The sequence below is a fragment of the Apodemus sylvaticus genome, chromosome 18 (genome assembly GCF_947179515.1).
Source record: "Apodemus sylvaticus chromosome 18, mApoSyl1.1, whole genome shotgun sequence".
NCBI classification, from domain to species: Eukaryota; Metazoa; Chordata; class Mammalia; order Rodentia; family Muridae; genus Apodemus; species Apodemus sylvaticus.
This window is the reverse complement of record NC_067489.1, coordinates 65,178,937-65,204,612: the sequence shown is the minus strand read 5'-3', so window position 1 is coordinate 65,204,612 and position 25,676 is coordinate 65,178,937. Positions and strand designations below refer to the sequence as shown.

General features: G+C 41.1%; 2 protein-coding genes across 4 annotated transcripts; both read right to left on the bottom strand.

The window, feature by feature from the left end:
- Positions 1-2,452: 2,452 nt before the first annotated feature.
- LOC127668798 (arylamine N-acetyltransferase 2) lies at positions 2,453-9,996 on the bottom strand. 2 transcript variants are annotated; one of them, XM_052162590.1, is made up of 3 exons: positions 8,233-8,405; positions 7,882-8,116; positions 2,453-3,795 (listed from the first exon to the last, which is right to left on the bottom strand). In XM_052162590.1, exons 2-3 carry the CDS (start codon positions 7,930-7,932, stop codon positions 2,917-2,919), a joined length of 930 nt encoding a protein of 309 aa, XP_052018550.1. In that variant the 5' UTR covers positions 7,933-8,116; positions 8,233-8,405; the 3' UTR covers positions 2,453-2,916. The 2 variants fall into 2 exon arrangements, with proteins under 2 accessions (XP_052018550.1, XP_052018551.1); XM_052162591.1 differs by lacking the exons at positions 7,882-8,116; positions 8,233-8,405 and adding an exon at positions 9,942-9,996.
- A 2,273-nt stretch (positions 9,997-12,269) lies between these two features.
- On the bottom strand, positions 12,270-22,562 carry LOC127668461 (arylamine N-acetyltransferase 1). 2 transcript variants are annotated; one of them, XM_052162114.1, is made up of 3 exons: positions 22,521-22,562; positions 15,021-15,093; positions 12,270-13,820 (listed from the first exon to the last, which is right to left on the bottom strand). In XM_052162114.1, exon 3 carries the CDS (start codon positions 13,812-13,814, stop codon positions 12,942-12,944), a length of 873 nt encoding a protein of 290 aa, XP_052018074.1. In that variant the 5' UTR covers positions 13,815-13,820; positions 15,021-15,093; positions 22,521-22,562; the 3' UTR covers positions 12,270-12,941. The 2 variants fall into 2 exon arrangements, with proteins under 2 accessions (XP_052018074.1, XP_052018075.1); XM_052162115.1 differs by lacking the exon at positions 22,521-22,562 and adding an exon at positions 21,286-21,420.
- Between the last annotated feature and the right edge of the window lie 3,114 nt (positions 22,563-25,676).

Sequence of the window (25,676 nt, the reverse complement as noted above, 5' to 3'; positions counted from 1 at the left end):
GTCCTGCTACTGCTCCGTTATATGTTTCTGCAAACTCATTTTATTCCTTAATTTCTAATCTATGAGCTCATTCACTGTTCATTGAAATCTCTTAGAAATCTTTGTAGTTGCTGTTAGTTATAAGATCTTCCCTTCCCCTTTCCCTTTCTGTTTTAGTACTTTTTAATTTCTATGTGATCTAGCTAACAGTTTCCAGTTCATCTAACTTTCCAAACTCCAGCTCTCCTGCTGATCTTTGCTATTGCTGTTATTGTACCTTCTGTTTGCTCTCTCTGATCTTTACATTTCCCTTCTATTAACTTTGAAGTTAGATTGCTCCTGCTTTTCTAGTATCTTGAGAGTGCAGTGCTAGCTTATTTATTTCATGCTTTCTTCCCTTTTCAATATAGACATTATAATCATACACTTAGAATTGCTTTGGCTCCACCAGGAATTCTCATCTGCAGTGGTCCTAGATCACAGAAAATGCAGATTCAAATTTGCAGTGAGCCTACTACCTGCGGTTTCCTCTCCAGAATAAAAAGGTGAAGCATTAGTTAGCAGGGCTAAGGGGACACTGGGACTTGTCACAGTTCTTCTATCTGCATACTATAGAGTGGGACACATCTTCATATGACTCCATCTTAAAGACAGACGGAAATGATGTACACATTCATTATTGGCAACTGTTCCAGACACATCCACGGGTCAAGCTTCTTCTACCTCTTAGGGATACCTAAAAGCCCTAATGGAGGCTGGCATTTCCTATTCTCTAAAGGGTCCCAGAAGAGACAGGTTTGGGTAACCAGAGAATGAAGGGCTATCTTAAAATAGCTGCTATACATTTTTATGGGTGTCTCCTTTCTTTATTCATTTAAATTTCATTTGATAGAAACTAACACTTGGCAGTCAGCACTCAAGCCTTGATATGTAAATTTTGTATCTATTGACATATTTTGGTTTTCCCCACATAGTAGAAAGCATTAAGGAAAAGCAATTGGGCTGGGATTAAGACACACACTGCACAGATAACTTTGCTGAGTGTTCTAAAACCTCATTATTCTTGATGGGCCATAGTCTGGTTGGCTTAGTGTACTGTGTCGGGGTGTGATCTTGATGAATGTGTAAATCCTTTTCTGTTCTGAAGTACCAGAAAGACTCGACACTGGCAAAGAGAACAGTGTTAGTAAGCAAAGCCAAAGAAGAGAAAGCATCGTTAACTGAAATGCAACTTTAGACTTTATTATTTTAGTCACGTCAGGGCTCTTCTTAATGGATGCCAAGGACATGTGCCTTCCTCCGTGTCTCCATCACTACATGGAATATGCAGGTGGAAACCCATTAGCTTACTGAATCTCTCTCTATTCTAATGCTACTTCTCATATTACCTTTTCTTGATAATCACAGTTGAAGAGAGAAAACTACTCTCAGAAGTGTGAATTTTACATTATATTCCTGACACTGAGGCTCAGGATCTGATAGCAATCTTCCATCAAGGATAAAGTCAGTGGGTGACAGTGGGACAGGATTTTTAGCTAGAGGGACATAATGTAACACAGAAGAGACATTTGTGGAGTACAATGAAGAAAGATGGAAGAACTTCAGTTAACCATCCCCCCCCATGTCACAATTATTGACTTAATGATATTACCCAGACATCTGTCTAACAGATATTTAATATTTCAGCTAATATTTAAATCGTACTCAGATTTCTAATGGGGTTGAAGAACAGTTTTAGTCTCATAATTAAACTCAAGATGTTTAACATTGAGAGTTTATAGAGTGGATGACATGGTTTTCAGGTGGCAACCACAGGCTAAATATTTATTATTTACTATAGGTTTGGATCTCTACCCCCCCTCTCCCTCCCTCCCTTTCTGACACACACACACACACACACACACACACACACACACACACACACAACCTAAATCTGTGGCTGATTTGTCACAGGTAAAATGAGTACTGCCCATATATACTTTAGTTCATAGTTTAAGGGTTCAGTGATAGCTGCAGAGGTGAGACCACAAAGCAGCTGGTCACACTGCATCATAACCAAGAAGAATTAAATAAAGATTGCTCAGCTTTTTCCTTGTTTTCCCTTTTATCCAGTCCAGGACCTCATTGTGGGGGCATGGTGACACCCACATTCCTTCATCAGTTGGGTCTTTCAACTCCAGTTGAACTTCTCAAAAAAATACTCACAGGAATGCTTAGAGATGTGTCTTCTATGTGGTTATAAATCTAGGAAAGTCAGCAGTGACGATCAATCAGCATGACAGAGAATACAATAAATATAAGACTCCCTTGCAGAAGACCCCAGCCCCATCACATCCTAACAGCTCTAGACAAAACCCTTCATTCACACAATATTAGTCAACATGTTTTAATATACCTTTTTAAAAATAAGTTTTAGACATATATTTCATTATTTATATTATTTTAGACATACATATTTAAAAAAATCAAGAAGTTCAAGTTTCTAAATTGATGTTTATTTCCACAGTAAGAAAAAATGGTATAAAAAGAAGTGGATATAAAAATGACACAGAAAGAAATAATTAGCTGTGTGACTCTTGGGCCCTAATCACATATCATTTGCTGATGGTGTAAGTCCTATATTGAAGACTATATAGTTATTTGGAACCAATATAACGTATCATTCTTCTTTGCTGAATCCAAATCCTAAATTGTACAGGTAATACTTCATGAAAATTTGATATGAGATACATGCTAGTTGAATTTAAAGGGAATGCTTTTCACACCATTCCTTTTACTTAATAATTAGCACAAATTCTAAATAAATTTAGCTGTAAGCCAGTGCTGGGTATTTCCTAGTACACATCAACATGATCACCAGGATTTTCATGTCACCAGTTTGAATATTTTATCATAAAAATTCCAAGTACATGGAAGGATAACAAAACTTTGCACATTTTAAATGGTAAAAAATCGATCACCATGTTTAGGCACAAGTTTTCTCTCTAAAGAAATCCCAAATATAGTTTTCAATACATCTTCTATTTCCTCCTCAGTCAGACTCTTAAACTCTATAAGATCTATATTGTCCTTATAACTAAATCTTGTATAAGTGAGGGTGGAGCCAACCAAACTATGAACCCCTTCTGGGGTCTGTAAGGAACAAACTGATTTGCTTGTAAACACAGATGCTGGTGATGTCTGAAGGTAGGTATTCATGGACTCAAAATCCTCAATAGTTCGGGGCTCAAGAGTAAAGGAATAGATTTTTCGATATTCGTTCTTTTCAAGGAGGTCTGAGTTAACAAATTCTTCATTTGGGACATACTGCTCTCTTCTGATTTGGTCCAAGTACCAGGTTCCATTCTCCTCTGTCAAACGGAAGATGGCAGGCACCTGAGGCTGATCCTTCCCAGATGTTAATTCCAGAGGCTCCCACATCTGGTAGGAACGTCCAAACCCAGCATCAACAATGTAGTCCTTTCCACTGATGGTCACCTGTACTAGAAGGTGAATCATGCCACTGCTGTACTTATTGGCTGGAGGGTTAAAGACATATCCTCCCAACATTGTGGTTTCAAAGCCCATTTTGGTCAGAGCCCAGTACAGCAGATGATTAACCTGAAGACACCACCCACCCCGCTTCTTCCTCACAATTTGATCAAAGATGGCTTCAAAACTCAGCTCCATGGATTTCCCACAATGGATGTTCAAGTTCTCAAAGGGAATAGTTCGTATCTGGTGCTGAAGGATTTCAGTTAATGTTTGCAGGTCCAGTTTGTTCCTGACGTTCTGATAACCAATCCTTTCAAAGTATGCGTCAATGTCCATGGTTTCCTAAGGCAAGGAAAACAATCCAAAACAAACATTACCGTGTTTGCTTGTGAATTTATGGGAGTGGGGGTAACTCAGGTTAAAATTCATTTTCAAGATATAAATATAGACAATGCTTACAACTATATTTATTTTGCTACTATTATAGGAACTGACTACAATTAATGTTCATAACACTTAAACAAGTGTTAAATAATCTAAGTGACCTTATTTCTCATTTGTTTGAAACGCAGGTCAAATGGTGAGCCAGATGATAAATTGCTTAGATGTAGTATGCTCTGCCTTCTTCCCTGTGCAGACTCAGTACAGGTACAAAGTAAAAAGGCAGACAAGGACAAATAACAAAAAAAGATTCCTATTAGAACCCATTAAAATAGGCTTCTCTGAACATTTGCTTATAGAATCAGGAGAATTATGTAATATAGTACACAGTTGTCATGGTACCATTTACATAAGTATTAAATATCTAAGATGTAGAGAGAGCAAAGGGAATTTAGTTAGATGCTCCCAGCCCCCGTTTGGCTCCTTAGTATTTGAGTCTACGTAGAAGAGAAGAGAATGCGCTGTGCTTCATAGATGACTGACCGCCTAACTGCTGCCTGCCCAGGATTGGGGAAGAAAGGAATCAATAATGGTCCACAGAGGATGAGACTGGGAGAGACAGTTGGAAACAAATTCCAGGCGTTACAGTGAAATAACTGAAATATTGGCACAAGCAACAGTTGGTTTTTGTTTTTGTTTGAAGATTGAGTTTTGAGTTGGAATTTAGATTTAGTAACTGTAGATTCATTATAATTAAGTCAGTTTTTGGCTAAGGGCTCAATACTAGCTATATATTGTAAGAAAAACATACCTGGTTATTCTGTGACTAAATATATTCCAATTGCATATTGATAATGATGGGGCTCAAGGGAAAATCCTGTGGGTGCTGGGGAGTAGTTGGTATGGAAGGAGATGAAGGAAAACACTATTAGCTTCACACGCAGGCCCACAGAGGCTATGCAAGGATGGAGCCTTCCTTCAGTATGGTCATCAGTACAGACAAGACTTAGATAAGGCTGGTAAACATACTTAGATCCTTTGAGACTTCTTAGTAAGCACTTTAATACATATCTAAGTTCAAAGTAAGTTGTTGTTTTTCATTCAAAAGTATTAGAATGTGTCCTTTTCCTGGTACAAACCCTAGGAAGTATTGTTTAATAATGAAATATAACATGAAGTGGGAGGATGGCTTAGAGACAGTAGGGCATTTGACTCCAAGCTTGACAACCGAAATTTCATCCCCATAACTTAGAATGTGGAATGAGAAAACCAGCCCCCACGAATTTTCCTGACTGTCCCATACCTGTGATAGAATATAAACCCTGAGTAAATGTAAAATGCTAAATATAACATTACTTTTCTTGAAAGCAAGCAAAGGGATAGTTATCTGTACTGTACATCACGAGGAATCACAGAACATCACAAACACGGAGAGAAGACGACATTGAAAAGTGAGTATCTGAGCTACACAGGGAAGCTTGCAGAAAGGAGAATGGTAAGGGATTGCAGCACCATGATAGTTTCTATGTTGGGACTTCCAGAAGTACCTGGATGTTCTCATAAATACAGAGCCCAGAAGCAACAATCCAGTTCATTAGTTACCATAGGAACAGCAAGTAACCAGTACCCTGGTTACTACCTAAATATAGACTATCCCTGAAAAGGGGTGTGTGCAGTGGCCTTCCATGAGGTAGCAACTACAACAAGGACTAAAGGCAGGGAAAGAAAGTAGCAGCCTCAATGAGGATGCCACCAGAGAAGGCGACCAATAGCTTCCATGTGGAAGGCATGTGACTAAAGAATCTCTATCATATTTCATTGTCCCGCATCTTCCAAAATGATCAAGTACAATTCCAGTTGGACATTTTACTAGACAAACTGGATTCACTGAAGAAATGAATGATAGAGACAATGTTATGCATACATGTTTATAAAGTGAAAACAAAGAATGAAGATGTACCAGGGAACTGTCACAAGGAGATGAGCTATGACAAGATTACCAAAGAGAACTAATGAAAAATTCCTAGAAGTCATTTATAGGGACATAGCACAAAGAGGTATAAATGGTCTCAAAGAAGTGACAGACAAGACGACTGAACAATGTGCTTTCTGCAATGAAAGACGTCAAACTTAGATACTAATTACGGAAATTATGCAAGACGTTACATTAACTGTGACGGGCAGTTCTCTATAGATATAACACAATACACAATAACATACCAGGTATGTGGGAGGACAGCTTGATGCTCATAGTCAAGGCTGATGGAATGATAAAGCCATGTCAGTCAGTAAAATGCTGACAAAGCAACCAAAGTTTCTAATATGAAAAGTACAAAATTAGAATAGAAAAAGAATCTAAGATGTAAGGTGTGTGTGTGTGTGTGTGTGCATGTGTGAAAATTTTGCAGAAATCCTATCAGAAAAACAAGACAGATAACATTCCAAGAAAAACTGAATTCTACATACATGGCATGTGAGTATATCTATTTAAATTATGGAAATCTAAAATTAAGAAGAGTTACTCAAGCATCTGGTAGAGAATTAAGTAATTCTTCATAGGGAAGGTGATATCAGCGTGGCAACAGATGGTTCCACAGAAACATGCAAAGGTAACATAATGGAACCCTGTCTACAAAGTCTCAAAAGGGCACACTGTCCCTTATTGTTATTCTGTTAGCACGTCACTGAATTAGAATGCCAGCAGGCTAGTGAAACAACCTCGAGCTCCCCTGGTGAAGTCCCCCCTCTCTGCCAGCCAGTGGAGAGGCAAGTGGAAAGGAGAGCCAAGGAATCCAGATCTGCAGGGCTGCAGCGCGCGCGCGCGGGCGCGCGCGCGCGCGCGCGCACACACACACACACACACACACACACACACACACACACGCAGACACAAGCACATGTGCACACGTACACACATAAACATACAAGTGCACACGCACAGACACACACATGCACACAAACATGCATGCATACACACATGCACATGCACACACACATGCACACACACATGCACACACACGTGCACACACGCATGCACACCAGAACTTCCTCAGTTCATTGGGACATGTAACTTTGCCCTGGCATCTGATTTGGGGGAATTTGAGTTTGGCCAGCTTCAAGTTCATTCCATAGAATTGCAATAACCACATTAAAACAGAAAAGGTGGGGGACTTCTGGAGGGTCTTCAGCACCCTATAAAAGTCTTGCTGCTTTCTGCAGATCACAGGAATATTTATTTAGTCAAATAACCAATATGCAATAGTTATGCCAGCTGCTGTCATTTATCCCTAAATGACATGGCATACCAATCACAAATTGTCATTTTTGGATATAGCCTCCACAGAACAGGTGTTGCTGTGCAGAACTTTTCTGGTTTTAACTCTATGTCTTTAGAACCTCTGCATCCTTCATGGAAAACACTGCTTTTCGATTGTTTTAGTAAGAGAACTCCTTATTCTTTGACAAATGGAATTGTGAACAAGAAGCCAACATAGAAAAAAATAGAGAGGATCAACCTGGAAGGAGAATGCCTATGATATGTTACTGACATAACTGTCAGAATAGAAGCAGGATTCACTATTGAGGGGCCTCTATATTTATGGCATGGATTCCAATGCCAAATAACTGCCAATATTCAATGAAGTTACAATGAGAGCTAATGAACTGCTTGTAATTTTGTATGTGTAGTAATTCATTTTCTTTAATTCCTTTTCTTACTTCCTTGATTCCTTTTCTCTTTCATTTCTGTTCCTGAAGCCCACACAATCCAACTCTGTTGACAACCCTAAGCAATCTTTCTAACTAAGTGGGGGGAAGACACTAGACTTGTTGACTTGGCCATATGTGAAGAGCAGTAACAAGCTGCCGTTTGCTTACAGACAACCTCCAGGGCATCCATGGCTTCGAGCAAAGGCCTCCAGCAGCCAGGCAAAGGCAGGGGATCCTGCTAGGCAAACAATCTAATAGTGTGCGCAAAGAGAAATAGAAATAGGGGCCATGGGTGAAAATGGTCATAGCATTCAGTTAGTTTTTGAACAAAATACTCACTAGAACAAATATGAAGACCAAGTGCAGAGCCGAGACTGAAGGAAAGGCCATCCAGAGACTGTCCCACCTGAGGATTCATCCCAGATACAATCGCCAAACTCCAACTCTATTGTGGAGGCTAAGAAATGCTTTCTGAAAGGAGCCTGATACAGCTGTCTCCTGAGAGGCCCTGCCAGAGCCTTACAAATACAGAAGCATATACTCGCAGGCAACCATTGCACTGAGCATGGGGTCCCTAATGGGAAGTTAGAGAAAGGACTGAAGGAGCTGAAGGGGTTTGCAACCCCATAGGAAGAACAACAATGTCAACCAACCAGACCCCCAAGAGCTCCCAGGGACCAAGCCACCAACCAAGGAGTGCACACGGTTCCAGCTGCATGTGTAGCAGAGAACGGTCTTGCCAGGCATCAATGGGAAGAGAGGTCCCTGGTCCTATGAAGGCTCAAAAGGTGCCCATTGTAGGGGAATTGAGGGCGGGGAGGAGGGAGTGGGTGGGTAGGTGGAGAAATACCCACATAGAAGTAGGGGGGAATGGGATAGGGGGTTTTTCCAGGAGAGAGGTAAACTACTTAAGGGAATGAAATGTAAATAAATTAAAAATAAATTAATTAATTTTTTAAAAAAGAAAAAAAGTTAGCAGAGTTGGCAGTTGTCTGTTTTTTGGGGTTTTTTTTTTTGTTTGTTTGTTTGTTTGTTAAGTCAGGATGGAGTCAGTTGCCTGAGGCAGGCAAACAGGGCCTGGAGAAAGGACAGAACTGTTATCAGAAAAGACACAAGCAACGTAGTTGACATTATGCCCACAATACAGACTAGAGTTCATGATAGCAGGGTCCATGGGTCATGGGGTGTTAGCTCCGTGGACTGTTGGCATGAGCTGGCACCAAACTGCTGTGTAATTCTGTAGACTATGTTACAAGGTAACATCTCAGTCTGAAGTCACAAGGAGTAGTCGATTTTCTGGTGTTCCTTGAGACCCTACACAAAAGTCCCTCCAAGAATTCCTCTGGAAATGCAATGGATGGCATTGTTCCTTTTTTTTTTTTTCCTTTTTTTTTATTGTTATTTTTTATTCGATATAATTTATTTACATTTCAAATGATTTCCCCTTTTCTAGCCCCCCCCCCACTCCCCGAAAGTCCCGTAAGCCCCCTTCTCTTCCCCTGTCCTCCCTCCCACCCCTTCCCAGTTCCCCGTTCTGGTTTTGCCAAATACTGTTTCACTGAGTCTTTCCAGAACCAGGGACCACTCCTCCTTTCTTCTTGTACCTCATTTGATGTGTGGATTATGTTTTGGGTATTCCAGTTTTCTAGGTTAATATCCACTTATTAGTGAGTGCATACCATGATTCACCTTTTGAGTCTGGGTTACCTCACTTAGTATGATGTTCTCTAGCTCCATCCATTTGCCTAAGAATTTCATGAATTCATTGTTTCTAATGGCTGAATAGTACTCCATTGTGTAGATATACCACATTTTTTGCATCCACTCTTCTGTTGAGGGATACCTGGGTTCTTTCCAGCATCTGGCAATTATAAATAGGGCTGCTATGAACATAGTAGAGCATGGCATTGTTAAATGTATCTCAGAGCCGGGCGGTGGTGGCGCACACCTTTAATCCCAGCACTTGGGAGGCAGAAGCAGGAGGATTTCGGAGTTCGAGGCCAGCCTGGTCTACAGACTGTGTTCCAGGACAGCCAGGGTTATACAGGGAGGGAATCCAGTTGAGGGTTTCCTACACTGTTAACGCACCTCCTGGACTCTTACAAACCCTTTAAGTAAACACCATTATTAGTTCATTTGGAAACATAAGGAAACAGTATTAAAGGAACTAAATGGCTCTTCAAGTCTAATAGAACGTGACTGCCTATCACCTATTTAAAACATTTGTCAGAATCACCTGTATACTGCAAAGTATTAATAGCTTGGGTTTGAAGTATGTGCCACCCAAACTTTCTAAACAACCTTGGGACTGGAAATCCAGGTGCTGTTCTTCCCTGGTCTTCCTCCTGGGAGAGGAAGAAATCCTGATTTCCAAGTCTATTAAGGAGCCCTCCACTTACCGGGCTCCCAGGACTGCAACCAGGAGGACCAGGAAGCAAGCTAAGTGAAGTCCACTTCCTGGTCTGCAAAGGAAGTGCTTTTATTGGCTGTCCAAGTTGCTCTGCCCCTTATGCTTAGTTAAAAAACCAACCCAAGGATCTCTGGGAAATGTAGTTGTAGGGCCTCACTTCACCCTGGTGAACTTTTTCTCTAGTCCATTCTTTGGGTGAGATATCTTGTGACTGCATTTCTTAGAGCCTGTGAGAGGTCAGAGCTTGAAATGGGCTCTGGCAGAGCAGATCAAGGACATAGAGGAGGAAGAGGTTGCCACATGTCACTCGAGTTCCTAATTCAGGCTTCTCCTACCAATTTTTGTCGCTCCCCCCTTTTTTTTCTCTTTTTCATTTCTCATATTCGGGCCCTTCTACTGCTCTATCCAAAGGCACTGTGGAATGTGTATGACGTATTTCATACATGTGTTGCAAAAATGGCAAGTGTCCTATGTGTTTCTGTTTTTGATCTATACTAATGATTCTTATAGATAACACTTGCTATTTCTTAGCTATTTCCCCGTACACTATAATTTAAAGACTCCTTGGCACACACTGCTTTTATACTCTGGGTAGTCAAATTAGATTCCTAAATTTATGCTTGGTGGCAGGGAGTGGAGGTGGGGTGGCTCGGGTGATTAGGGATGGGTTATAGAACTATATCCCCTCTTACTGTCTGCTCAGTTGGGTCACTCTGACCCATGCACAGCAATACTTCTCCATGTGGTTCTGAGGGATTTTGCTTCCTTTGTTAACAACCATTGGTTGGCAATCTGCTTGTATCGTTTTATACCTAAGCCAGCACTTCCAAACTACAAACAGCCAAAGCCCAATCAACAACAACAACGACAATGACAACAACAGCATAGGTACACTGTAGCCAAAACTTCCAATCCTAGCACTTCGAAAGTGTAGGGAGGACCATCAAGAACTCAAGGTCATCCTGAGCTACACAGCAAGTTCAAGGCCAGCTTGGGCTACAATGAGCCCATTTTCACAAACACTAAGTAAAACAATCTTCCTTGTGGTAATGCAACCTATAACTTTGGTAATATCTCAGCTCTTGCTTTTCTGTTTACCTTAATATGATCACTACCAGATGAAGACTAAGCTATGCAGGGTGAACTAGAGCCCTGGCATTGGAATCTGCATGGAAGAGGGTGTTCAAGAGGCCTCTGGGCTGGACAACTGGGGGAATAATGGGTTTACTTTAAAAGTTATTCACTGCATCGGCATATAGACAGAGGGACAACAGTGAGACGGAGGCTCCAAGAATTGTATAGGTTCAGCTCCATGGACAGACAGATTGGAAGGGTCTCTGAGGAGAATAGGAGGATGTGGCCAAGGAGGGAACCTCTTTTTATCCCTTTTGAGGATGGGAGAAGTTCACAGCAAGAACTTGCAGCCAGGATCCCTGATTCCCAAGCAGGAACATAGGGAGGGAGAGAGTGGTTCTGGTTGTGCGACAGCAACTGTGCCAAAGCCAACACTCCCCCTGGTACTGGGGTTTCCTGTTAGCTTGGGACTCTTAGATGACAAGGAACCCGTCCATTGCTACCCATAACTATGGAGAGAGGTTGCTTCAAGTATTGGGGCCTGAACAGAGGCTAGATTTGAGCATGACCTTCTTATGCAATGCAGTCAGAAAGATTGAAGTACAGAGAAGTTAAAGATTCAGACTCTGGGGCATGAGCCATATACATTGACATCCGGGGCCTCTATTCTCAGCAAGCACACAGTAGGCAGCTGGCAATGTGAACAGGAGATAAAGCAGGAGTGAGGTAAAGAAAGCTAGAAAGACTTAGAAATAATTACCACTACTAGTTTTTCATCCCTGAGCAGAATACTTTTGTGTGCAGTAGTGCGGTAAACTATGCTCTGGGCTTCCAGCATATTAGACCAGCAGGCTAAGCTGGAAATTACCCCATATCCCTGTATTTGTGGCCTTCATGTCTGGTACTGAATATATATGTCTCCAACTCTGTTTTACATCTTGAATCAGATCCACAAGTTTACCCAGCAATGTGCTCAGGGTGTGAGCGCCAAGATCCACTAAGAACCATGTTTGTCTCTTGATTCCTTTTCAGCTAAAGAATAGAGAGAAGCAGAAGAATGTAGCAGGGTTATTACACTGAGTGAAAGGGACACTCATCTTACAGAGAACACCAACCCTTATCATATATCAATACCTCCAAGAAACCTTTGATCCATTAGATTAGCCAATACTATTTTAATATTTTTAAGATTTAATATACTTGACAAGCAATGTTTTTTCATGTAACATATATTATAGGCTATAAAGATTATTATATGATCTATAAATCACCTAATTCTAAAGTATTCTTATAGTTTGAAAAAAATCAAAAAGAACTGTGTCTGCAAAATTAGCTCTGGAAGAAATTCAGAGCTGCGTTGTTGTCTTAGTGCCTACTCACAGAGCCCGGGTGCATTGGCTGCAGTTCTACTTCCAGGACTGGGAAGTTACCTGGAAACGATGGCTCGTTTTTCTTTGCTATATTCCAATCCTAAGTTGTGAAGGTAGTTTCTTGTAAACCTTGGACATCAGATTTAGTCTGGCTGAATTTAACACCTGCTGTTCTCTGTTTTTTCATATTCAACCATTATTTATATGAGTTCAACAATAAAATGATGGTGGGAAGTCTCTACGACAAATGAACATGAATCCAAAGATTTCCACATCTCCATTACGTAATTTTTGTTGATTAATGTTGAAAGAATTGTCGTTACATCCATTACCATTTTTATTTAATTATAACCGGTGATATTTTTATTGGTGAAATGACAGGACAACTAGGATTTTTTAAAAAATAAAATGTGGGAAATTGAAGATACAACAAGTCATTAGTTGATCAATATTGAGCTGGATGATTTCTGTTATGGATACATTTGCATATGTTTAGAATGTTTAAGACTATGAAATAATAATGAAGAACAATTTTGCTCCTTACCCTAAATAGTTAAAATCAGTTCACCATGTTTGGGCACAAACTTTCTCTCCAAAGAAATACCAAATGTGGTTTTCAGTACATCTTCTATTTCTTCCTCATTCACATTCTTAAACTCAACCAGATCTACGTTGTCCTTATAACTGAATCTCCTACTTGTAAAGGTGGAGCCCACTAAGCAGCAAACCCCTTCTGAGGTCTGTAAGGAACAGAATGATGTGCTTACAAACACAGAGGCTGGCGATGTCTGAAGGTAGGTATTCACGTATTCAAAATCCTCGATAATGCGGGGCTCAAGAGTAAAGGAATAGATTTTTCGATATTTGTTCTTTTCAAGGAGGTCTGAGTTAACAAATTCTTCATTTGGGACATACTGCTCTCTTCTGATTTGGTCCAAGTACCAGGTTCCATTCTCCTCTGTCAAAAGGAAGATGGCAGGCACCTGAGGCTGATCCTTCCCAGATGTTAATTCCAGAGGCTCCCACATCTGGTAGGAGCCGCCATAGGCACAATCCACAATGTAGTTCCTGTCACTGATGGTCACCTGTACTAGAAGGTGGACCATCTCACTGCTATATTTGCTGGTTGGAGTAATGTACACATATCCTCCTAACATTGTGGTTTCAAAGCCCATTTTGGTCAGAGCCCAGTACAGTAGATGATTAACCTGGAGACACCACCCACCCCTCTTCTTCCTTACTATGTGGTCAAAAATGGCCTCTAAACCCAGATGCATGGCTTCTCCACAATGCATGTTAAGATTCTCAAAAGGAACTGCTCGCATCTGGTGCTGAAGAACTTCAGTTAATGTGGCCAAGTCCAATTTATTCACTGAGTTCTTGTAACCAATCCTTTCAAAGTATGCTTCGATGTCCATTGTCTCCTAAGGCGAACAGGATGAAAGCAGACAAACATTACAACAATTCCTGTGGGTGTCCCAGAGTTGGCTAACTGTAGCTAGAATGTACTGTTAGCATGTATACAAGAACAATGCCTCTAAATATCTCGTAGGCAATTATATTGCTTCTACTGTATGGCTTACTTTTACTTGCAGTTCATTAAATACTTTCAGTGACCCTTAAAGAAATGTTTTGTTATTTCTTGTATCTTTCAAGTTATTGAACTTAGAAAGTATAAATGACCAGACAAAAGACAGATTAGATGTAGTTACCTTGGTGATAAAAGGCAGACATCGCCAAAATAAATTTTCAAACAGTTATTCAGAACACAGACCTTGAGAGGAAACCCTTTACAGTGTAGTGTAGTCTGAAATGGCATGGTACAGAGGGGCTGGCTCCCAGATCAATGGACATAACCTACATAAAGAGTTTATCTTCCTATACAAATACCCTCCTCCTATTGTCACGGCTTTCCACTTTCTCCATTAGTTATGCCTGCAACACCCTCCCTACATCATTAGCTCTGTGATACCATCACCCTCCCTTGGCATTTAGACAACCTCTAAAATCTATTATTCAGTCCTAGAAAGAACAAATTGTCAGAACATCTTAAACTCTCCCTGGCCCCTATCCCAGAATCTGCACGAAGCATGTCCGGAAGAGAGAGGCAGATTAAACCAACTGGAGAAAGGTAGTTAGCCAGCATGCTTTCTATTCAGAAACTGTAGTTCTTTTTGAGTGCTTATATTTAAGTTTTTTCATCATTGCTATGCCTGTCTCCCCCCCTCATTCCTTCCCACCTCCCTTTCCTCCATGCATCTTCTCTATCATGAAGCAAAGTTTTCCTTAGGATAAAGTGTCAAAATGTACTGATTGAGGATCCATCAGAGTGGAATCAGTTTTTGCTAGGGACCGTGATACTAGTTACATTGTAGTCAGCCCATAATTTGGGTAGCCTGTGCCTAAGCATATTTTAATTATGTACTATTGAAGCTGAGATTTAAGATGAAATCATGAAAACTTATAGAGTAGTTGCCAAGAAACTCAGAAATGAAACACTAATGGATCCACGTGTTGACTTGCTGCATCTCTGTAAACCATAGACTTCTTCCTTTATACTTCATTATCAAGATGAAAAGGAGCTAGAACAAATGAATCACTGAGAATCATTAGACTCTTCATACCTGTTGTGGTAAGTTTACTGTAGGCTGATTGTCAGGTTTAATGTCTTAGAATGTTTCTTCTTCTTGGTGAAAACTGCAGAAATAATAAAAAATAACTTCAAAATATATATCATATGGTTTTCATCTTATTTTATTTATGTGTGTCTTGTATGTCTGCTTTAGTTTATGTGCACCACGTGGGTGCAGTTAGCCACAGAGACCAGAAGAGGGCATCAGATTCCCTGCCATTTTAATTACAGGTGGTTGTGAGCCATCCAATGTGGCTGTTGGGAACTAAAACCAGGATCTCTGCAAAAACATTACCTACTACTGACTGCTGAGCCATTTTTTTCCAGCCCCAACATAGCTTTTCTTAAAAATCAAAGTGGCAGTTTCATGTGGACCATAACTTATGAAAGATCCCAAATATTCTAAAAAGAAGGAATTGACAAAATAGTAAAGTGGACATCTGATGTACACGGGGAAGTTTATTCAAAGATTATTATGGACGTTGGTAGCATCATGACAAACACTACGTTGTGAAGTCTAGCAGTCATGAGTCACCTGGCAGCCCAGCAGATGACTGATTGCCATAGGGCAGCAAGTATGGACCAAATCCAGTGTGCAGCATCAGCATCTGACCTTCCTATAGACGACTGTATTTGGAAGTACTAGAGAAGGAAAACAAAGTATTGATAGAGGTTGGGAAGAATAACCATTATTTACACAGAGACTCTCCATGAAAAAGTCTCTTGTCAAATTCATTGTCTTTTCCTTCCTCTAGCAAGATTGAGGAGTCCAAACCTAACAACAGTCAAGTAGCACACCACACACACCAGATTTGAGAAACAAATAAACATAGAGCTAAATTTATGAATACATGACTATAATGACAAAGCAAAATGAAAATATACTAGGCAATTGGGAGAAGGGAGGCCAGACATACATGCAAAGTATTCCGTACCTAGAATGACAACTATTAGAACCAATGATAGAAAGAGAGCAAAAGAAAGAACTTCCTTACAGATATTTGACAGTATGGAATCTCAATAATGAAGAGCTATAAAGAACCTGGTATACCAATACATTCTGGGGCTAGGAGATGGTTCTGTCTGGAAGGTGCTTGCCACCTAAGCACGCTGGCCTGAGTGGAGATCCACAGCCCTGGGCATGCATCTAAGACCTCAGTTATACGTCACCCACTGTGTGTGAATAGGGGACTAGAGATAGATGGATCCTCAGAGTCCACTGGCCAGTCAGCCTTACGAGCTCAGAGAACTCCAGGTTTAGTGAGAGACCTTCCCTCAAAAATAAAGGTGGACAGTGACTGACCAGGACATCAGGGGTCAGTCTGTGGCCTCTACACGCACATAAGCACTCATCCGAGTGAACACACATTTCAGAAAGAGGGGGAGTTAATTTGCTTTTGCAGTTTGGCCTTCTCTAGCCATAGCTAATGGTCCTGTCGCTTTTTGGTGGCACACTGCATCGTGGCAAGACTGTATTGTGCAGAAAGATGCTTGGTTTGATCAATCTGAGAAGCAAAGAAAAAGATAGGAAGAAACCAGCCTCCCCAAATCCTCTTCAAGAGTGTACTCTGAAAAGTTTGAAAGCTTGTGACTTGCAAATCATAGCATGAACTGGAAAACAAACAAACAAACAAACAAACAAGCAAACAAACTATTGCAATGGTACCTTTGTATGGTCCTTATTCAAACTCCAGTGTTCTTCCCTCAGCCGAATAGACTTATGTTCCTTTTTAAATGCAAAATTTATTTACTCCATATCCAAGACTCCAAAAGTTTAATTGTTCTGTATGAGTTAAAATCCAGGTCAGATTTCTTCTCTGACACTCGAGGCAGCCTCCGCTAGCGGCCTCTGTGCAAACTTAAAATGAGCCCCATGTTGCTAAGAAACCATGTCCCAGGGTTAGCACTCTCATTCCAAAAGAGGGGTGTAGGTCAATAATAAGAAACAGTGAAAACAAAGACAGACAAAATTGTAGTAGGGCAAAGTGTAAGCCCAAATCTTACCCATCAATCACACATGTGTCAGTATTCATATCTGAGTGTCATGGGAAGGAAATCCAGCTTTATTAAGATACGCTAGCCTGAACTGGTCAGCGTCTTACTACAAAGGACATCTCAGTCAAACCATTCTGTAATTGTAAGTGACCTTCCTCTTCTAGGCTTTGTCCAGTAATCTTTTAGATAAACGTATTACTTTTCTCTATGTGCTTTCTTTAGATCAGAGGACAAAAAGAATGTATTACATTCTGGTAATACAAAGTTTTCCTCAGAGATGATATGCAAAGAACACAAGATATATCAGTCTGGAAACCAAAGAAACATCACTGATTGGGGTACTGTGGCCTGTGCGTACACCTCCAGATCCAAGTTCCCTGCAGTAGTTGATGTGATTAATTGTTTTAATTTATAAAGAGATTCTTTCAGCAGAAAAGCTACATAGTGAATCATGCATAGCTCCTTGATGATCATGTTGCCCATTCAGGGAATATTCTTTTCTATTCGTTTGATCCAATCCTTTGATTACAAATGACTCCCATCTCCTGGGCCATGATTTATAATTTGTTCTGTAATATTTTGGTAAACATTATTTTCATGCAAATCAGACATTCTTTTAATTACAGAGCGGAACTGGCAAGTCACTGGCTCTGCTGCACTCTGTGTTATGATGCCCAGGTGTTTCCAGTGTTTTTGAAAAACTAAAGATCAGGAGACCTAGGGCAATCTTTTTGCCTCTTTGTCTTTTTTTTACTGGAGTAGTTGGTTCAATTCATCAATATTTTAGTCATTCTTTAAAATGTTACAATATTGTGCAAAGAATTGGAAACTAAGAGGCAAGTTTACAAGGTAGAGTTAATTTCAAATAAGCCTTAAAATACAGTGATACTATGATCTCTTACTACCATAATGTCTCCACACTGTATGGATGATATAGGTTCCCAGAGCTTGAGAAACCATACTCCCATGGCCTTACCCTCTAGCCTACACTAAGGTTTCCTGGAGCAGCATCACTTGAGGTCTGCAGCTGGCCCCTGGAGATGTTTTACAGCATGAACTTCTCTTAACTTTCTGGATCTCCAGTGCAGCCAAACTTTCCTGTGGCAGATCTATGAGTCAGTCTGCTGGTCTCTGATTACATTAATCCTCCCTTTTCACACACTGCCTAGCTTCCCAGAGTTTTCTTTGAAATCTGAGTAGAAACCTGTATGCCTGTGACTCTGCTAGTTTTGTTTTTAAACATGTTTGTTTGTTTGTTTGTGTGTGTGTGTGTGTGTGTGTGTGTGTGTGTATCTCTGGAAGTCAGAAGATTTCCAGAGACTTGAGAAAAGACTTGAGAAAACTGGTTCTTTTCTTCTATCATGTGGTTTGTCGGTTTGAAACTTAGATCATCAGACTTGGTGGCAGTCCCTCCACAACCACACCTACTCAGCTATCATGCTAGCCCAGACTCTTAGGCAAGACACAAAGGTCTGCCACTGGCACCCATTAGACCCACAGCTGGACTGAGTTTTCATTGGCAGAAGCTTAAAACAACAACAACAACAACAACAACAACAAAAAACAAGATGTAATCCAAGGAGGTCCCAGAAGGGGCACAGCTCCTCTCTTATCTAAAAACTCTGCCCTAGAAAACAGTGGAGGCATTTTTTCCTGTTTAAGTCTTTGAGACTAAGAAGGAGACATAGCTCTTTCTTGAGATTCCTCCATGACATCCTTCTTAATGTCCCAGGGATCCTGCTTGGCTTCTTTTTATGAGACCCAAGAACTGTAGCTCTTATTCACGAAACTGCTCATATGTGCCGGTTATGGCTGAACTGCAAGTTTTCCAAACCTTGAAGTTCTGATTCCTGCTGAGCTCACGTCTCACTGGCCGGCTGCAATCAGTTGATAATATCTATGTTGCTTCCTGAACTCTGTGCTGCCTAGAAATGTTCTCCATTTAATAATTACCCTGTTACCTTCGAGCTCATCCTAACACAAAGCCCCAGGGGATCTTTTTACATGGTGTGACTTGGGGAGTCTCTAGTCAAGCTCCCAGTATCCTCTTCCTTCTATTGAAACCTCAGTTGCACGCCACTGTCCACAGTTCCATTTGCTTTTGGCTCTTCGAACACCATGTGATCACATGTTGATGATCTGCTTAGAGCACTCCTGCGTTCCCAAACTTCCCAAAACTCTTTTGTGAGATAAATGCAAAGGTTTCTGATCTACATTATTAGAGTCACAGGAACGATTCCTCAACCCCGATTCATTTTCTCTTAGTCTGTTTTCAGTTACTACAACAAAGTACCAAAGATAAACAACTAAAAAAAAAAAGGATGCTTTAATTTTGTTTTCCAGTCAGTTGTCCCACTTTGTTTAGGCATGCCGTGAAGCAATGCATCATGGCAAACATCATGTAGTGGAAGAAACTTCTCAATTCATGAAATTAGGAAAGTTAAAAAAAAAAAGAAGGTGGAAGTTCCAACACCATGCTCGGGGATGTGCCCCACACTTGTCAATTGACTGTAAAATTTCCCACAAGGCTCTACATCCTAAAGGCTCTACTACCAGTGGCAGAATAGGCTTTGAACCAAGAATTTAACAAATGTGTCTTTGGAAGACCATAGATAGGATCTCATGTTGAAGAACAGCTCAAGAACTGCAGTGAAGGCTAATAAAAGACAAATCCATTCCAGAGTCAGAAGAGGGATGAAAGGTAGCAACATCAAGCCCCCGCAACACCACTGAAGAGGAGAAATTAAAAGAGTGGCAATGAATGTTTGTGAGGAGAAACAAATGCATGTCTGAAGTGGGAAGGAAAATGGAAGAAACTGCATCTGACAAATAAGAATGACAAACTCCTGGAAAAGTTTGCTGCAGGAATATGTTGTCATTAAACTTGTGAAATGCAAAATGAAAGAGAACTGCCCGGGCATGCAGCAAAGAAAGTACTTCATAACAAAGAGATTCTCCATCTGGCACCCAGAATGTTCCACAGACATACTCTGAAATAATGAAACAGTGTCTCCAAAGGATTGAAGGAAAGTTGCTGCCCTCACACACGGCACTGTGAATACTTCACGGAGGGGACTCGTGCCTCAAATGCTAACAAAAGGGAGAATGACAATAACTATAAACTCTCCCAATGAAGTGCTTCCTCTTCCTTGCTGGAGAAGAAATAAATGAAAAGGGGAAACTAGGAAATGAGGGGCTGTATTGAAAGACTACTGCGAACACTGGCTCTTTTTTTTAATTTAATACAGAATAAACAGGAGAAATGGGTGATCATTATGCTGGCTGAAGAAGCCTTGTCTTTTAAGAAATTGGAATGGAGAAACAAAAAATTGAGGCAGGAGAAATGGCCAGGTGGTAAACACCACTGGCTGCCCTTCCAAAGGATCCAGCTTCATTTCTAGCACCCATATAGCCACTCACAACCAGTTATGATTCCAGTTCCAGTGCATCTGATACCTTCTTCAGGCATGTCCATAGTGCACAAATATGCATGCAGGAAAACACCCACATGCATACATTAAAAATTAGGGGTTAGCAGCGTAGCTCGGTTGGTTAGGTGCCTGCCTTTAGTTTCAGAAAACAGATGAAGAAGCCTAGGCCTATGTCGCCATCACTCAGGATGGACAGGGAGGCAGTTGGGGATAAGAAATTCAAGTTCATCCTTGACTGCTCATGAACTGCAAGGACGGGTTTGTACCCATAAAACCCACACCAAAACACAATTGCCAAAATAGAACCTGAAGATCAAGAAAAACCAGAACTAGAAAGATCTGGTCCAGTACTATCTCATTGGAACAAATTATCAAAAGATAATTGCAGGGACATTTAAATTAAATAGCTTATTTGAGCAGGAAGCAATTGAGAAAGCAAGCCAGAAGCATCAGATCTCAAGCAGTTCTATATTCTAAAGAGGCTGTGGCTGGAGACAACTCTCATAAAACAGAGACAGCACAAAGGAGATATACTCAATTAATTAAAGAAGAAAGTCCTTAGACTCTTAGGCTTAGCAGCTGCTTCGTGGCTTCTGACTGGGACCTCAAGAAGGCAGGCGCTCTAGTGGCCCCTTAAAACTCATGAGATAGAACTTATTCTGATTAAAGTACTTCAGTGCCTTCTAATAAGTATGAGGGGGAATGAAATTCGGAGGGCTGGAGCTATTATAAAGTTTATTTTATAACTTTATAATATTATTCACAACTTTATAGCATTACTTTATATAACTTTATAACATTACTTATCCAAAGCAAACACACAACACTTACAGATGATACACACAAGAGTGACTAGGTTTGATGGTCCCCTTGATGAGTGCAGAAGATGAATAGTGAAACATATGGACCCCATACACTGATGGTATGGAGAACTGGGTAGGACTGATGAGGAATGGGGTGAGATTGTTGTTTGGACCTAGGGGTTAAAAGAAGGAACTTAGTGAAAGAAAATAGCAGTTCAGAGGGGTGGGGAAGTTTGTTTTGGAGGCCGGCCAATGAGCCAGAAGCAGACCAGAGCAGGGCACACAGGCCTCTTGTTCTTGGGTTTCTTTGCCTTGGAAGCTCCTTGCCCCTATAGAATTCTTGACTGTCCTTAGGGCTGTCTCTACAGTCTGACTGAACATGAAACTGATACCTTGTTACTGACCGGCCTGAGGCCTGCTTTCCGCTGTTCCTTCTAGCATGAGAGAACTTGCATACCACTGGACATCATAGATGCCCAATCTAACAAGGCTGGACATTTAGGGCTATTGGGTGATTTCTCTTGAGCCAGTGCAAATTGAGCAAGAAGTGTTATCAGTCTGCTCTCTGCACCATTAACTACGTCCTTTGGGACTTTCCCTTTTTGGGGTCAGAGGACTAGTAGATATCAGTGTCAAAAGATCCCCTGAGGGAAATACAATTGTAACAGGACTCCGTTAACATACAAATTTAATCTCACACAAACCCTTTAGGCAAGCACCATCATTAGCTCTCATTTTACTGTTAGAAAACAGAGTTTTAGACAATCTAAAGAGACTTTCTCAAATTCTCACTGGTAAAATGTGTCCTAGCTATGCCAGATAGTTTGAGGCAAACATCCCTAATACAGGTGGTTCTCGACCTTCCAATGCTGCAACTCTTTCCTTGTGATGTGCTGACCCCAACCATAAAATTATTTTCATTGCTACTTCATAACTGTAATCTTGCTACTGTTGTGAATTGTAATGTAAACATCTGTGCTTTCCAATGGTTTTAAACCACCCCAGTAAAAAGGTCACTCAACAACAGTAAGGGGTTCGTGACCCACAGGTAGATAACCTCTTCCTTACACCCACCAGAGCTCTGTAAAAAAAATTTACACCATTAGTTTCTGAGTACGACCGACAGAGCTTTCTGAACATCTTTAGAACTTGCCGTTCAGGCCTGGGTAGAATTCTGCTTCCTGGTCTTTCTGTGAAACAGGGTGAGATCCTGTTTTTGAAGAATACTGCAAGTCAGCCTGGCAGCCAGGGAGTTCTGCTTACCGGGTGCAGCAGGGCCTTGACCAGGAAGCTGGTGGGAGGCTGTCCACTCCTAGCCAAGGTCTGCAGAGGAAGAGCTCATTGGCTGTCCAAACTGCCCTGCCCCAAGGCTGGTTTGAATAATCCCCTGGCTCTCTGGGAACTGTAGTTACAAGGTCCAGCTTGTCTGTGGGCCATTTGAATCATGTACTGAGAATGGACTTAGGTTAGTATTATCTGACGATTCTCATGCCTCAGGTTGTGAGGGATCTCTGCGATTCATGTTGTTCCTGGCCGCAGTGAGCCTGAAACCAGACAATTCCTGAGCAACGTGGAAAGTCAGAACATGGGAAAGGTCTAGGCAAAGCAGATCCGGAACCTAGAGAGGCAGGCGGGGCTGGTGCATTTTATCATAGACTTGTTATTCCAGTCTTTATCTTTCTTTCCAATCCCAAACCTTTTACATCCCTACCAAAGGCACATGGTAATGTCAGAAATATGTCTATGAATGTGATATCGGCTCCATTCTGCTTGTATTTTCAAATTACAGTAACAACGTTAGACTGCAATTCTTGATGTGTCTTAGATATATCCATCTATGTTATAAATATATGGAATTCATAATATATTTCTCTAATGTGTAAATGTAATATATACCTGTAATGTGTATGCATATATAATTTATATTAGCATAGCAAAAATGAATTTTATTAGGGAATCTTTAAAACAATTTGTTTTCATAGTTTCTCTTGACACTTCTTTGCCATCTCTTTGTCCTCCCTCAAGCCCCCACCCACCCACCAGCTTCCCTTCCATCTTCAGATGACAGAGGATCTTCCCCTTCCTTTTTCTCGTTTTTTTCAAAAGCCCCTGTTCCCTTCTCATGGTCTCTGATATAGTTTCATAATCTATGCCCGCTCTCACATCTTATATACATACATATAATTATTAAATGTTAGGATCTGTATATGAAAGAGAGCATGTGAATGACCTCGCTTAATGCAATGCTTGTCAGTTCTGCTTATTTCCCTGCAAATGATTTTAACGCTATTTTCTTTGTAAAATTCCATTGCATCAGCATTCTCCATTCTTCTGTTGATGGACATCCAGGCTGATCCCATCCCCTTGCCGTTGTGACTAGGGCAGTAGCAAATATGGACGTGCACATATCTCTGTGGTAATATAGAGTCCTTTAGGCATACATTCACAACTGGTATCATTGGTCATGTGGCAGTATGATGTTTAACTTTTCAAAGAAACGCATAGTGATTTCTGTAGTGGTTGCACTAGCTTACATTGTCACTATCATCATTTCCCAGTGTGTAACTTGGAACTCTCTATCACAGTACTCACCTGAGGGCTGTACCTGAATAGGTAGGACAAACGCACAAATGTATGCCCTTGGAGCAGCACCACAGCCAAGAATGAGGTGAGCTGTAGGACACACATCCCTGTTTCCTATCTGCTCAGTTGGGAACACAGACTTGCAGAGCACTTTCTCTTGGTTTCGGGGTGATTTTTGCCTCCTCTGTCACCAGCTAGCCTCTAACCATGTACCCTTTGTTTAGCTGTTGATACTGCCCTGGGGTCAGGGTCTCTCCCTCCACCTGGGCTTCCTTACATCAAATAGTAAAGAATGCTACTTTTCTGAATGCTACTGAATCTGCACAGATGTCTACCTTACTAACAGCCCATCTCGTGTCCATGGTATGTGTGTGAGTGTGTGTGAACTTGTGCATGTGCATGCATATTTTAGAGAGAATCTCACTGTAAAGCCCAAGCTGGCCCTGAAATTCAGATTGTGGGTGATTTTTTTTTAACCTTATTCCATATATGTTGAGATCATAGGAATATGTCACTATGTCAGCTTTTATTTCCTTTCATGAACTAAGTGGCATAGTTTGGCTACTTGCTGCAAATTATTTCAGACAATCAGTGATGTGAGATTAATTACCAAATACATATAGTCAGAAGGCCCTTCCCAGAGCAGAGGCAGGGGTAACGTATGTTTGAGATCTGAACCATTTTTGACCAAGTACTCTAGATCATTTGATCACTAGGTTTTAGCTGTCACTTCATGTGATGCTTGGAATTTTAGCAACTTAAACTCAGATAATCACATTTTTAAAAATCTGATTTTGTATCTATGGTTATTATCAAAGTGAATGAGGCCTTTAGAGATGATTAGCAAACGCTGTCATAGGAAGGCTGTCAGCTCAGAAGGACTGGAGTTAAGGCACAGTAAAAGAGTTATGGATCTTAGTGCTTGGGGAGAGGAAGCCACAGGCTCTACAGGGCTGGGCTATCTCTGGGCTTGAGCCTTAAGATGTCTGATAGGACCCAGGAGTGGCCTGGCACAGGAGGCTTCCAGTTTCCGTTTGTGCTCAGAGTTGATCCTGTGCCACAGGGCTCCACACTCAAATAGTGCCAGGAGAGAGCTAGCCTCCCAGAACTGTGGACAAGCCTGTGACCTCAGATAAAACCAACACTGCTGCTCAGAGGGAACCTCCTGGAACTCTCAGGACATAGGAACTGAAGAGCTGCGTGTGACAGGTACCTTCCTGTCTCTGTCTGCATCTAGAGCTGATCCTGTGCAATAGGACTACATACACAAATACCAGCAGAAGAGAGTTGGTCTCCCAGGAGAGGCAGACACACCTGTAATCACCACAGGTAAGACCACCATGTCTGTTCAAATTTCTGGTCCAATAGGGACCCTCCCAGAGTCATCAGGACACAGGAACCAAGGAACAGCTGGAGGCAGGATCCTTCTGGTTTTTGTCTGTGCCCCAGAGCAGACCCTGTGCCACAGCTCCTCATACCCAATTCATCCCAGAGAACTGGTCTCCCAGGAGTACTGACACAGAGACTTGCAAGAGGGACAAGACACAGTCAGAGACAGCAAGACCAGCTAACACCAGAGACAACCAGATAGTGAAAGGGCAAGAACATAAGCAACAGAACCAAGAACTGGCATCATGAGAACCCAGTACTCACACCATAGTGACCCCTGGATACCCCAACACAGCAGAAAAGCAAGACTCTGATTTAAAATCACATCTCATGATGATGATAAAAGACTTTAAGAAGGACATAAAGAACTCCCTTAAAGAAATACAAGAGAAGGTAAACAGGCAGAACCCCTTAAAGAGGAAAGACTAAAAATCCTTAAGGAATTAC

Bases quoted from the DNA above. Each gene is read 5' to 3' on its own strand.
- LOC127668798 (XM_052162590.1), bottom strand. From the start codon at position 7,932: ATGGCCTTTCCTTCAGTCTCGGCTCTGCACTTGGTCTTCATATTTGTT. The intron at 3,796-7,881 runs GTGAGTATTTTG...TCCTTGCCTTAG, and splicing joins TGGTCTTCATATTTGTTCTA to GAAACCATGGACATTGACGC.
- LOC127668461 (XM_052162114.1), bottom strand. From the start codon at position 13,814: ATGGACATCGAAGCATACTTTGAAAGGATTGGTTACAAGAACTCAGTG.